This window comes from Punica granatum, chromosome 8, assembly GCF_007655135.1.
Source record: "Punica granatum isolate Tunisia-2019 chromosome 8, ASM765513v2, whole genome shotgun sequence".
In the NCBI taxonomy this organism is placed as follows: domain Eukaryota; kingdom Viridiplantae; phylum Streptophyta; class Magnoliopsida; order Myrtales; family Lythraceae; genus Punica; species Punica granatum.
In genome coordinates, this window is record NC_045134.1 from 26,044,711 (window position 1) to 26,057,049 (window position 12,339).

At 41.0% G+C, this 12,339-nt stretch overlaps 3 protein-coding genes across 5 annotated transcripts; all 3 read right to left on the reverse strand.

The window, feature by feature from the left end:
• Positions 1-127: 127 nt before the first annotated feature.
• On the reverse strand, positions 128-3,853 carry LOC116188016 (phosphoserine phosphatase, chloroplastic). 2 transcript variants are annotated; one of them, XM_031517115.1, is made up of 9 exons: positions 3,698-3,853; positions 3,463-3,575; positions 3,040-3,270; positions 2,640-2,772; positions 2,436-2,543; positions 1,427-1,520; positions 975-1,124; positions 839-892; positions 128-544 (listed from the first exon to the last, which is right to left on the reverse strand). In XM_031517115.1, exons 3-9 carry the CDS (start codon positions 3,260-3,262, stop codon positions 419-421), a joined length of 888 nt encoding a protein of 295 aa, XP_031372975.1. In that variant the 5' UTR covers positions 3,263-3,270; positions 3,463-3,575; positions 3,698-3,853; the 3' UTR covers positions 128-418. The 2 variants fall into 2 exon arrangements, with proteins under 2 accessions (XP_031372975.1, XP_031372976.1); XM_031517116.1 differs by lacking the exon at positions 3,463-3,575 and having other exon boundaries at positions 3,698-3,829.
• A 336-nt stretch (positions 3,854-4,189) lies between these two features.
• Positions 4,190-9,033, reverse strand: LOC116189115 (histone deacetylase 5). Of its 2 annotated transcripts, none has more exons than XM_031518650.1 (14): positions 8,689-9,033; positions 8,062-8,263; positions 7,826-7,972; positions 7,595-7,707; positions 7,282-7,493; positions 7,096-7,160; positions 6,795-6,965; positions 6,605-6,688; positions 6,007-6,136; positions 5,813-5,925; positions 5,392-5,585; positions 5,175-5,301; positions 4,729-4,793; positions 4,190-4,622 (listed from the first exon to the last, which is right to left on the reverse strand). In XM_031518650.1, the coding sequence occupies exons 1-14, from the start codon at positions 8,862-8,864 to the stop codon at positions 4,457-4,459; spliced, it is 1,965 nt and encodes a 654-aa protein (XP_031374510.1). In that variant the 5' UTR covers positions 8,865-9,033; the 3' UTR covers positions 4,190-4,456. The 2 variants fall into 2 exon arrangements, with proteins under 2 accessions (XP_031374510.1, XP_031374509.1); XM_031518649.1 differs by having other exon boundaries at positions 6,007-6,139.
• A 547-nt stretch (positions 9,034-9,580) lies between these two features.
• On the reverse strand, positions 9,581-12,111 carry LOC116188428 (PLASMODESMATA CALLOSE-BINDING PROTEIN 3-like). The gene is made up of 4 exons (XM_031517783.1): positions 11,939-12,111; positions 11,614-11,856; positions 11,039-11,072; positions 9,581-10,066 (listed from the first exon to the last, which is right to left on the reverse strand). The coding sequence occupies exons 1-4, from the start codon at positions 11,997-11,999 to the stop codon at positions 9,847-9,849; spliced, it is 558 nt and encodes a 185-aa protein (XP_031373643.1). The 5' UTR covers positions 12,000-12,111; the 3' UTR covers positions 9,581-9,846.
• Between the last annotated feature and the right edge of the window lie 228 nt (positions 12,112-12,339).

Sequence of the window (12,339 nt, forward strand, 5' to 3'; positions counted from 1 at the left end):
ATTGGTTTTTCAATAAAATCAGTTAGATTAGTTTAAGGACTAATTAATATAAATATTCGTCGGAGAACTGGTGTCGCAAGGAGAGAACTGCAACAGCCTCGTATTCAGATTATGGGCCGAATAGATATTGGCACCAGATATCCATTAAAAGGCACGGCCGCAGAGTTCAATAGCTTCCAAAATTGTGAAGCATAATTATATGCGAGTCAAACTAAAACAAGTAAACATGAAAAGGCAATTACATGCACACGAGACGAGTTTTGCTCTTATTGTAAATTCTAAATAATAATTAATCCAGGAAAAATAAAAGCTTAGCCCACAAAGGGAGGGAAAGGGAACCTTAAGAGCAGGAGAAACAATGGGAGCTTGAGCTAATGGGGCCAAATGAGGAGAAACGAGGGGGGAAAAAATAGAGACGTCATTCTAAGGAATTTATCAAATCTTTAAAATTAAAAACCAGCCAATCGGCTTTCGCTGCAACACCATCTCGGAGTTGGACACCGGCATAGCAAATGAACAGGTCTGCACCTCCTGGGCGACGAGCCTACAAAGGAAAAACATTCTTTCAAATTAGTTGTTTTCTTCATCAAAAAGAACGGCCCAATTAAGCAAATAAGCATCTTGCTAATTTTTTGGCAGTCAGAGTAGTGGGTTCGAAGGAATTGGTCACAAGACATTAGATAAAAGCCAGTAATCCATCCCCAAAATGCAGATAGCGAAATGCATGATGACGGGACCACAACAAACTAAAATTACCACAAGATGTTTAGTGTTCACCTAAAAGGAGATTTTTAGCTCACAAAGAGAAGAAATAGAAGCTTTGAATCGCTTTGCTCACCTCCAGATCGGTTGCACCATCCCCAATCATGACCAGTTTCTCGTATCCTCGCGCCTGTCAATACATGAGTTTCAAACTTCCAAGACAGCACTTAATTGCATTGTACAAAGCATCAGACGAACTGAAGAAAAAAGACCTTTCTTATTTGCTCTACTGCAGCAGCTTTACCACCACTCCGAGAAGTTGGTTCATTGGTGTCGAATCCAAGAAACTCCCCAGAATTTCCAAATAACAGCTGATTGGCAAATATGTTTTGACGCGGAATCCCCAGGATTGATGCGACAGGCTACAAAGAGAAGTTCCATAATTTCATGATAAACTAGATTTTCTATAATAAAATGTTTGCTTCAGAACCATAGATATATGTACACGCCACTTCTACATCCTAACATTCCCTATAGTTTTTCTATCCTTATATTCTATGATATCCATGACATAAACTCCAAGTTAATTGGGAGTGTGCATATTACTTTTTGTTATCTTCTTTCTTTATACTGTAATTCCACTTAAATGTGTCGCCAAACATGTGTGTGTGTGTGTGTGAGAGAGAGAGAGAGAGAGAGAGAGAGGATCATCAGTGGTCCATACATTGATCATTTGGCGAAATCCTCCAGAGATCAGATACACGTCAGTTTTATTCACTTTCAACTTTGTGATCAACTCATCAATCCCAGGAGAAATCCTACAAATAAACAAAGCCAAGCATTGAGATGTAGCACAGGCTAGTAGAGAACAATCATTTAATGGGAGCCAATATAAAAGAATTAAGAAATACATGAAATCTTCCAAGTCCTAATACCAGTACATCTAGTAAATAGTAACATAAGAATCTTCAATGGTTCATTAAACAGGACTCGATGATGATATATGATGACGGTAACTACAAAGATATTTGCAATCAAAACCTTTTCAAAAAATTTTCTCATTTTCCAAAATTTCAAGATGTCACAGATGAATTACATGTCAGGTTGAACATTTCGTTCCTTTCTATGTGAATCACTGTTGGTGTATTAAAAGAAGTCATCATGCAAGTTTGGTGCACATGTCGGTGTAAAACTGCCCTTTTAATATATTATGGATCAAGAAATTGCGTCCCTCATGTTCAAACTAAAGCTACATGTTGCACAATATTCCTTAATTGGACCCAGTGAAACATATGCAAACGTCACCACACAAATACTAAAAGCTAGAGTAGTTGGCAATGCTGATCGATTGATTAACACAAAGACAAGCTCCTAATGAAACAATACTAATATTTCATGGTTCAGTTGTGGTCCTGATAGTAATGTAAACCTCGGCATGGTTAAGAACGATGACCAATCAACAATGTTATGCTAAACAACAGAATTACAGAAAAAGGTTACGAATACTCAACACACTAATTGTTGAATCAGGCAGATTACAAGAACTAAAAACGTTGGGCACGAACCGATGTTTTATTTCAATTTTGACATAAATTAATTCGTTTTCGTTTAACATACACAGTTAACAAAGCAGACTAACTATGAAAGCCTCTTAAGAGCCCCAGTAGATGTGAAACAAAATGAACCGGAGCAAAAATATCAAATGCTCTTTCACATCAACTTAGTCTGCATACCTCGGTGGCCTCTTCTCGAGAAAATCTTGAACCTGGAATGAGGAGGGACAGAACAATGATAACCTTGCAGCCAGGGCTTCCTCGAAAGGGACAGAACCGCCCATTGCTCTAGCATATTAGACAAACAGTCAAATATAGATACTCATGATGCAAGGAAAGTGTGAATTGCCAGAGACAACGGGGTGTGATATTATAATGAACTACCTAACTGTCCATTCCGCAACAGCCTTTCCGGCCCCACAAAACTCCGCGAGTTCATCAATGCCCTCATCGACACAGACAGTGCTATCGACGTCGAAGCATACGGCATCGGCATTTTTCCATACATCAAGTGCCTCTACAAATTTAACAAAGCAACAATCAAGCGATGTAATAAAATGCCATAAATTTAATAAACATATGCAAGATTTCATAAGTTTTCTTTGCTAATGAATCCGAATTCATCATGAAAGCAGCTGTGTGTAACAGACTAGTTTTGATGAAAACCGGGAAATTACAAACTCTACATAAGTATAAAGAATGTTTAAAAGAAGTTATGGCCATTGCACTACCAAAAAGAAATATAACTTGATTCTCTTTCCTGGTGTTATGGACGATACAGTACCTTTGGATGGCACTGTGTTATCAAAGCGACCCGATGTTTCAGTCTGCATGGGCTGTACCGAGACAGATACTGAATTGAATGGCTTCGAGCTGCTAATCATCCCGACCCGATTTCTTTGCGAGTTATTTGTCAATTTCAATGTATATGCAGGAAGAGAAGGGGGACGATGCTGCTTCCAGTGAGTTCGGATAGGTCTGATCCGTAAACTAATCAAGGCTTCCATCTGACCACCTGAATCCAACAGAAATAACCCAAAAAAAGGAGGAAAAAAAAAAAGATAAAATCACGATGCAGTTTCTAACATCCTTGGAAATTGCTCCCCAATCAGCAGATACACAATCAAGAGCACTGATTCAAAATGCACGGGGAGGGAAACCGAAATCAGTTTTCCTCCAGGTTCGGAGAACGCACACCGAGACTAACCTCGACGAAGCTCAGAGCGCGAAGATACGGTGGTTGGCAGAGGAGCGAAGCTCGTACAGGACTCTGTGCGTCCTCTCAGATATGTAAACTCATCAATGCTTCCACCGGACTACCTGAATCCAACAAAATTAACAGAATTGCTCCGAGAGCAGCCCATCGAGAATCAAAATCATCGCGCATGAAATCAGACGTCGAACTCGCCTCCCGATTCGGAAAATGCAAAACCAGAACTGACCTCGACGAAGCTCAGAGCGCGAAGATTCGAAGCCGGTACGGACTCTCTGTGCGCCCTCTCAGATCTCTGAGTCGCTCATTTGGTGAATCAGAGCCAAGTGCGGTGGTTGGTGGGAAGACAAAAGTAAGGGAAGTTGCGGGAAAGAGAAAATATCTGTGGTTTTTATACTTTTCCTTTGCGCCCCTAACTTTACCGTTTCATCCATTTTCATCCCTCAAGTTCTCCATAGAGCCATCTACCCACAGCATTCTGCATTTAGTTAGTTTGCACCCTAGACTTTACATCATGCTCGCTTTGTTCCCGCTTTATTTTATATATATATATATATATGTATATGTATTGACAGAAATCTCTACCAATACAGTTGAGGCTTATAATTAGTACGTGAATGATTTGCGGGCTTTGCCTTTGGGACAGTTCGACCAAAAGATTCTAACTTCAAGTTCGATGCAGTTATTTTGACGAGATAGATTTCTCGTTATGCCACTCATGGAAACATAATAGGTATAGACTCGACTTAATTCCTGACCCATTAAACGGGTCCTTGTATTTACATGACACCCCGTGAAAGTCATCAACATGTTCCCAAAGGGTCATAGGTCAATAAGACAAATAATATATGTACATCTCTCATTTGGTCCCATAGCCATAAATCATAGAAATTTCACTATATATGGATCACCCAGAAAGCGAAGCGCCAATATGCTCACCCTCCCTTAAGAGACTTTTCGCATGTTTATAAGCAGCAGCAATGAATGATCATAACGATTTCGAAGCAGCTTCATCTATGTAAGCCTTGGCTTCCTCTTCCGAGAAGAGCCCGCCTTCAACCAAGCCCCTCACCAACGTGTTGGTGTATTCTCTGCTCGGTGCGCGTAATGGGAACTTCCCGCTCTTGAAGCCTTCAACATCTGAGAGCGTGCAGCTAAAAACAACGTAGGCAAGAGGAAATTAAGGAATGAGTTTAGTAGCATTAACTCGAGGGAGTAATCCATACTTCAACTAACAAAAGCATGGAGGCTCAAACTTACGTCATAGTCAGCACGGGAATACCGTGCACCTTCCCCAAGTAAAGGACATTCCGGTAACAACCGCTCTGCAAGTTAGTTAATCAGCTTACACCATCAGAGAGAAGATCAGATTGAATGATACTATTCCCCTCGTAGTTAGTAACAGAACTCTTTCATGGGCCATATAATCAGATAAGGTAGTAACCGGACACAATCAAGTCACGCAAATCATTAACTTCATAATTCTTGCATTGCGTTCCCTTTCCATCCACTCGTACCAAAAGGGCAATTGGGAAAGCTTTTTATGCGACGTGTTTTGCCAGTTTTCATTCTCGGAAGTTTCCAAAGATCACCTTCTCTCAAGCTGGAAGCTTTTTCCGCATTGTCTTGTTACATAATTGCAAATTTTATCAACATATATTCTATCTTTGTCTTTCTCAAATCAAGTGAATATGAGAAGCACTTACCTTGACAGCTTCCAAAGTGATGGATCCTTTCTCTTGGACAGAGCTCAAACCCGTTAGATCTAACAAAGGGAAATCCATGGAGCCAGTGATATTTTCCTGGTGCAAAACATCATTGAACTGCTCAAACCTGGCCAAAGGCAAAATGATGACATCAAGGAAAATTATAGACGAGAAAATTTAATATCCAGAGAAAATAAGGCACAAGCAAAAGACACACGTAATTCTATATAGGCACAAGTAGGTTTCATCCTGATGATTGGATTTGGGATGAATGAAAGCAACCCCTCCCGGGCCCCACATTTTTGTGGATTCGCGACCAAAGAACAGTTGATGAGCATAGGTCTTCCACAGGATTTCTTTCGGAGGGCTTTTGTCCATTGAACCTGAGCATTCCTTTTGCATGCCTTCCATCTGAACAGAATGCATTAACCTCCATTACTAAACAACTCATGCACTACTAAGAAAGTTGACTGCAATCCTAAAATAATTAAGATAAATGCAATAGCTTCTGCTATATATTTTACTTTCGTCTTGAAAGCTATGGAACATCGAGCTTAAATGGCAAAGTTGTCAAGTCAGCAGATCCTCAAATTTAGGAGAGTATTGATTAATCCTAAGGGGACTATCGTACTACGCACCTGTCCACCTTCAATGTAACAGAGAAATCTTGGTTTCCACATATTTGATCCGAAGGAGGCATACCAGATATCAACTTTTGAAAAATCCGATCTCCATGAGGAAGAAGTTTGCACTGCATTTGATATGGAGACGTTATTAAAGAAAAAGGAAGAGAACAGAAATCTGTTAACATGCTAGTGATTTTCTTGTTTACCATTATCGCTGTCATTAACTTTCAGGGCTGAGAGGGGTTGTATAATATCCTGGAGAACTTCCGGAAATCGGTCCAATAAAATTTGTGCAACCTCTTCATCCTCACCCTCCGAATCAGAAGAAATAACAATCTGCTAAAAGCCAGAAAAAGGCAAAACTATTTTTAGACGGGGAATAAATATGAGGTATAAAACTAGTATAAAATTATTAGAAAATATAAAAAAGTGGTTGAAAGAGCCAAATCTAACGTTTATAATTAGAAATTTTATGTAAATTAATTGGACAAGGTTTCTGTTATCAATCACAATTACACAGCAAAACCACAATTATCATGCAATCAGGTAGCCTAAATTATCATGAAATAACATTGAGCTACTTTACATGCACCTACCATTCTTTAAGGATTAACACCATCTTAACAAATAATGAGCCAGGAACCCAATAATTCAAGTCCAAAGTGAAAATAAGGAGCATATTTTATAATGAATGTATGAACAAAATCTTCTACAACGAAAAAACAGCATAGGTCAGCTAAGCAACAAATGCAAGAACTGTAGAACATGACTACTGCTTCGCAGTACCCAAAAAAAAAAACTCACTGGCAGAGGAGTTATCTGACTCATTAATTTTGTTGGCAATTCCTCTGAGAGCGTTGGCCAAAAAGATTTTAACTTGCGGCGAACCTGAGACAGAGTTTGTGTTTCTTCTATTAGTAAAATGTACATATTTCACTTTCTAATGAGACCAAAATGGGACATCAAAAAAGTCAGAAACAAATCCTTTTCTTACCGCTTGTATAACTCGCCATGTAGACTCAAATGGATAGGCTTCTGTGGAACCTGGAGTTACTTTGTCATCAAGCAGAACTTCCATGCATGCAAGGGCTGAATTTGCAATTGATGCGAGATTGTATCCCCCTTCCAACGCTAGCACAACCTTCCCCTTGGCAAAATCCATCAGCTGAAATAAAAAGGAGGTGAAAAAAGCATTTGTAGCAATTTAGTATGTCAGTACTGTATATAAATAGTATTGGTTAAAAAAAAAAAAACTATTGCAGATATACACGTAGGCTAGAAACAAAGAATAGAACCTTTTTCAACATCACAGAGTATCCATAAGGGGTAACTCGACAGCCCCCTAGTGGATCACCCATAGCTGCTCAAGAATTAATAAATCAAGCTAGTAAAGACCATACCCAAGAAAAACGAAAAAGCACTACAAAACTGAAATTGAAAATACAGTAATTCATGTAAGAATTGCAAATAACTCCACAAACCTGCATCAAATCCAGCAGAAACCATAATCATATCAGGATTGAACTCCCTAGCAACGGGCATCAACATATGGTCCCAAACAGCAAGATAGTCGGCATCACCACACCGACCATTCTCCCAAGGGACATTTATATTGTATCCAGCACCAGGGCCTTCTCCAATCATGGTATAATCACCCTCATCATTGGCAGGGTAGAAACTCCCAAATTCATGCCTAAGATAATGAAAATGGAACCGTAAGAAATTCTAGTAAAAAAATTCGTTATACAATTAACTCTTAATTTAAAAATTCAGAATCAACACACAATTGAGTACCTATGGACCGAGAAGAACAGAACACGAGGGTCTTTCCAGAACATCTTCTGAGTGCCATTACCATGGTGAATGTCCCAATCGACAATTAAAATTTTCTTGACACCAAGTTCAGACTAATACATAGAAAACAAGGAATATGACATAAGGAGATGGCATACTAATAGGAGAAATGTGGCCAAATTTAAACCTGCATATGAGATAATTACAAAAATAAACCGTCACTACACCCACTCTTTCATTTAGAATGTAATTTGTTGCTATAGCCACATTGTTGTAGAGACAAAAGCCCATTGCTTCATCTCGTTCGGCATGATGCCCTGGAGGCCTAACAATGGCAAAAGCAGAACTCAATTCTCCTTTGGCAACTCGTTCAGCAACCTGTTTAGAGATATCTCTCGTTCGATGTCAAACAATCATCAGTATAAACGCAAATTGAAAATCCCATCTGATTGGTGAAGGATACTCACGTCTATGACGGAACCAGCAGCAAGATAAGCGGCTTCCGATGAGCCTTCATTCAGGTATATTGAATTCAACCTCGCAGCGATCCTTTTCCTTCGTGAGTCGTACTGTTTGGAACTCACGTTCCTGATCAAATTAACGTGATCTTTGCCATGAACCGGGAGGATATATTTATCTTCTGCTTCTTTGGCACTGAAAACCACACACCTAAAAAGCGAAAGAAATTGAGAGCATTAGATATGGAAAATAGATGTCAGCCAGCACATTCGTGACTAAATTAAAAATAACTAGCCTCGACACGAAGAATAGGGTCTGTACTAATCAAAGTGAAATTCCGAAGATCGAACCTGACTATGAGATATGTAAATGAAGCTACTGCACTAAAAATTTAACCATCGACGCAGGTTCCATTTCTAAAAACTAAAATTAAATAAAACTAGCGATGAACTTTACAAATCCTGTAGGAGATCGCTGGAGCTTATTTAGAAGCTTTACCATCACAGTATCATTCAATCTCATTCAAGAACGCGATTATCCAATTTAATTCAAGGACGAATTTGTCAGTTACGGAAGCTGCTGTTCATATCCAATTTAACTGAGGCTGAAGTACACCGATATATTACCCGTCTTACCTTTGAGCAATTCCGGCAGAGTGGAGCTTGTTCCATATGACTCTGATGCGGTTGGGGTTCTCGGGGTGAGGTTCTTCGTCAGGCGTGCGGTGCTTGCACATCCTCTCATCGTATACCAACCCGACTCTCTTCCCAATTTTGCTGTTCCCGCGGCCGCTCGCAACTTCCGTCGCCATCGCTCAGCTCGCCCACACTCTCTCTCTCTCTCTCTCGTTGACCTTGACTCTTCGCTCGGTGAGGGAAGAGAGAGTGACGCAGACGAATGCAGGGATCGAACAGGAAAACTTCGGAGCAGAGATCAAATTGCCGGGAGGTGGGAAGATGGAAGATGAACAGTTCCGATATTTATGTATGTATACATGAACGTATATATATAAGCAGATTAGCCAATGAGAATTCGACACGTACATTGGCAATTGGATATTTTCCTTTCGAAAGGCTGCTTATGGCGACATTTTTCGCCTTTCGCTCTATTTCGAATTGAAAACTGAGAGCCCGCCAATAGAGAAAAGCGGGTGAGATGGTGAGGCCCAATGGGCCGAATCATATAATTTGGGCTGGCCCATATTTTTCAACGCTTGGGCCCATGTAAGTGTGGAGGAGAGCATCGTTCTTCTCGGTCGCGAATATGTCGAAACGGCACTACCTACTCCTTGGACTAAGCCGACCACGATGTCCGTTGTCGAGGATACTGCGAATCCGCAGAAAAAGGCCCTACATGGCATACTTGCCGACTACATCTGACCGAACTTAATTAAACCGATTATATGTTACTGGAGCAATGTGTAGCAAGAGCACTTTTCTATTAACGTGATTATACTTTCATCCCGGGGAAAATCTATCGTATTTGATGCAGTGACGTTGGAATTATGCAGCTAGTTCCGAACTCTGGCTAGCATGACAAGCTTGTCGCAGGCCAAGCATATCTTACTATTCATAGTATAGAAACGTACAGCACGAGTCATTGTCATGACACGGGTGGATAAACATACATGTACGAGGGGGAGCAAAATTACTGGCAAACAAGAGCATCAGGACTGGTCTTCTGAACCAAATCATTCTGGAATGGTATTTGCATTGTTCAGAGTGAATAGGTGCAGATTGATTCAGTCGGAGATGGATCTGATATAATAAGGTTTGACAACGCTTTTAGCAGATTTAGCCCCGCAACAACAGCGAGAGGGATAGGATAGAGGACCAGATATATCCTGCTGGCCTGAACCCACCGTGATTGGGATAAGCGTTGATGTCGGGAGATGCAATGGTGTAAGGACCTGCAGTGGTGTTGGTGGGGGGCATGGTGGTCGATGGTGGAGAGGTGGTGGCCGGAGGGGTTTTTGCCGCCGGAGTCGGGGTTCCAGAAGTTGTTCCTGCAGAGCTAAAACCACCAAAGGAAAAAAAAAAAAAAAAAAGAGCAGATGAGAGGCAAATAAGAGAGTTTCAAAGATGCCATGGCATGATATCACACGAGAGTTTCAATCTATGCTTGCTACAGTAAAGGCCCTCCCAGCTTAAGTTGACATATATCGAACTTCCTCCCATTCTGAATTCCGATCTGTCACCCGAGCAAAATATGCATGAAACTGATGAGTGATGACTAACCAGAGACTTCCCAAGGGCCCAACTTTGTTAAGAGCAGGTTCATATCTCAAAACCATGAGTTGTTTAAGTCTTTTTATGTCACTGAAACATGACTACCCTACCAAGGACCTCTTTAACCCAAATGTAAAACACTTTATCGTCGCTTTATACGACTTATACAGCATCCAGAGATTGTCGTTTTGGGACCCACAGGCTCATGATTAGCCTTAGCCACAATGTGTTATGGATGTAGACAAGTGGGAATCCGAGAGGTTTATGGATTGCTATAAAGCTCGACAAAGGGACTATAGGGATCGGTGAAAGGCTCGCACGAGTTAAAAGACAGGCCAAGAAAAGAGAGTAAGGGGTGGACAGTGAAAGGGCATTAAGCCTCAATAATTGCAGCATCTTTTCTTGAAGTTCAAAGAAGAAAACAGAAGGTCCTTTGATTAGAGTCAGGTCAGTAATAATAGACAGATGATTCAAGAGACCACTGTCATCGTTATCCTGTTTGGAGAATCGGATTAAAAAGGAAGAAAAAAGAGAGACAGATCACTCGCATACTTCCAAAACGGGAACTTTCTCAGCAAAAGGGTAATGGCAACATACGGTGGTAAGTCTATTGCTGATGCAGTAAGCAAATACTGTGCGAATTCTGCGTACAAATGAGAGGTCTTGCAATTTCCAACCGACAAATACGGTGATATGTTTCAATACCAAGCAAAGGTTTACTGTACCGACAAGTGAATATGAACAATCGGTGACGTACCTGGCACTAGAAGGGAATTTGCAGCCAGAGAAGCCTGCAGATGTCCGAGAAAAGAGAAATCCGTGAATATTCTTTGCAATCTACTTGTGAAAGACACATGCATACTAGCCCGGACTTTGAGCTGGATGACTCGATCTGCTATTCGAATTAATGGATAGCTTCCATAACAGTGGGTCTAGTGGAAGGCCCAGATTTAATTCAACTCAGTGGAACGGCTCTCAAATCATTTTGCTTAATGAAAAATTACACCAAATGGATTGATCTATTAATCTAGACCATCAACAACTTCGTGATCCAGTGAAAGCTCCCCTCGGCAGCCACTGGCCTCTCCATTGGTCAAGTTACTGATTGATACTTGGGAGGTCGGCTAAAATAATGTACTAGTTATCGCACTTTCAAATCACGGTGAGGGGTCCGTGACGGGACCCGTGATTCTATGTGGCTGTCTTCCCTACTAGCCAAGATTTAATAGCGGATATCTAATGAACCAGGATCAGTCTAATATGGACCTCCACAACCTCTGTTGTTGAACAGAAAATGACCCGACTCCAAGCAAAGGTGGCAGTTCTGCTTACTTGGGTCAGAAGAGGTGCACTTGGCAGTGCCGGTGAAGTCGCAGGTGCCCTGAGCCTGGCGCTTGCGCTGGAAGTAGCTGTTGACGGCGTAGGAGCAGTGGGACCTCACTGTGTTGGGCTGGAAGCAGGGTCCCTTCTGGTGGATAGGGACACAGTCAGCTCCAGCCCCGCACGCATAGTCTAGAGTCTTTTGCAGCATTGAATCCGGCAATCCCTCCCTGCATGAACACCAAGTTCCAGCACCTACACACACACACATTTCATGCAAAATATGTATAGCAGTAATGTATTATTCGAAACACTACATATATATCTCAGTGCTTACTGGAATGATGGGCTGTGGAGGCTAAGGAGAAGATGAGCACTAAAACTTCAATGAAAGACATTTCAGTGAAGAACAGTGAAGAGAGAGGAAGGGAGAAAAACTAAAATGGGAGAATGAGTGATCATGACAGGTTCTTGCGGTGTGCCTTTGATGGAGATATCACTGTGGGCTTACTTGATGCGATGTGGGGTCTGTTGTCCCACGCATTACGAAAAATTTCCCGAGTGCATCTTTAATATAAGATGAACAGAGTCAATCACAACCAAAATTTTATGCGAAACTATGCATGTAACACGTTTACGGCAGGATCTGACCATATGAATCCCATCTGCAAACTCCCTCGTTTTCAATGGTCCGACTCTTTCAGGCATTATTGCTTTAAACTCTTTGTTGAACTTGAA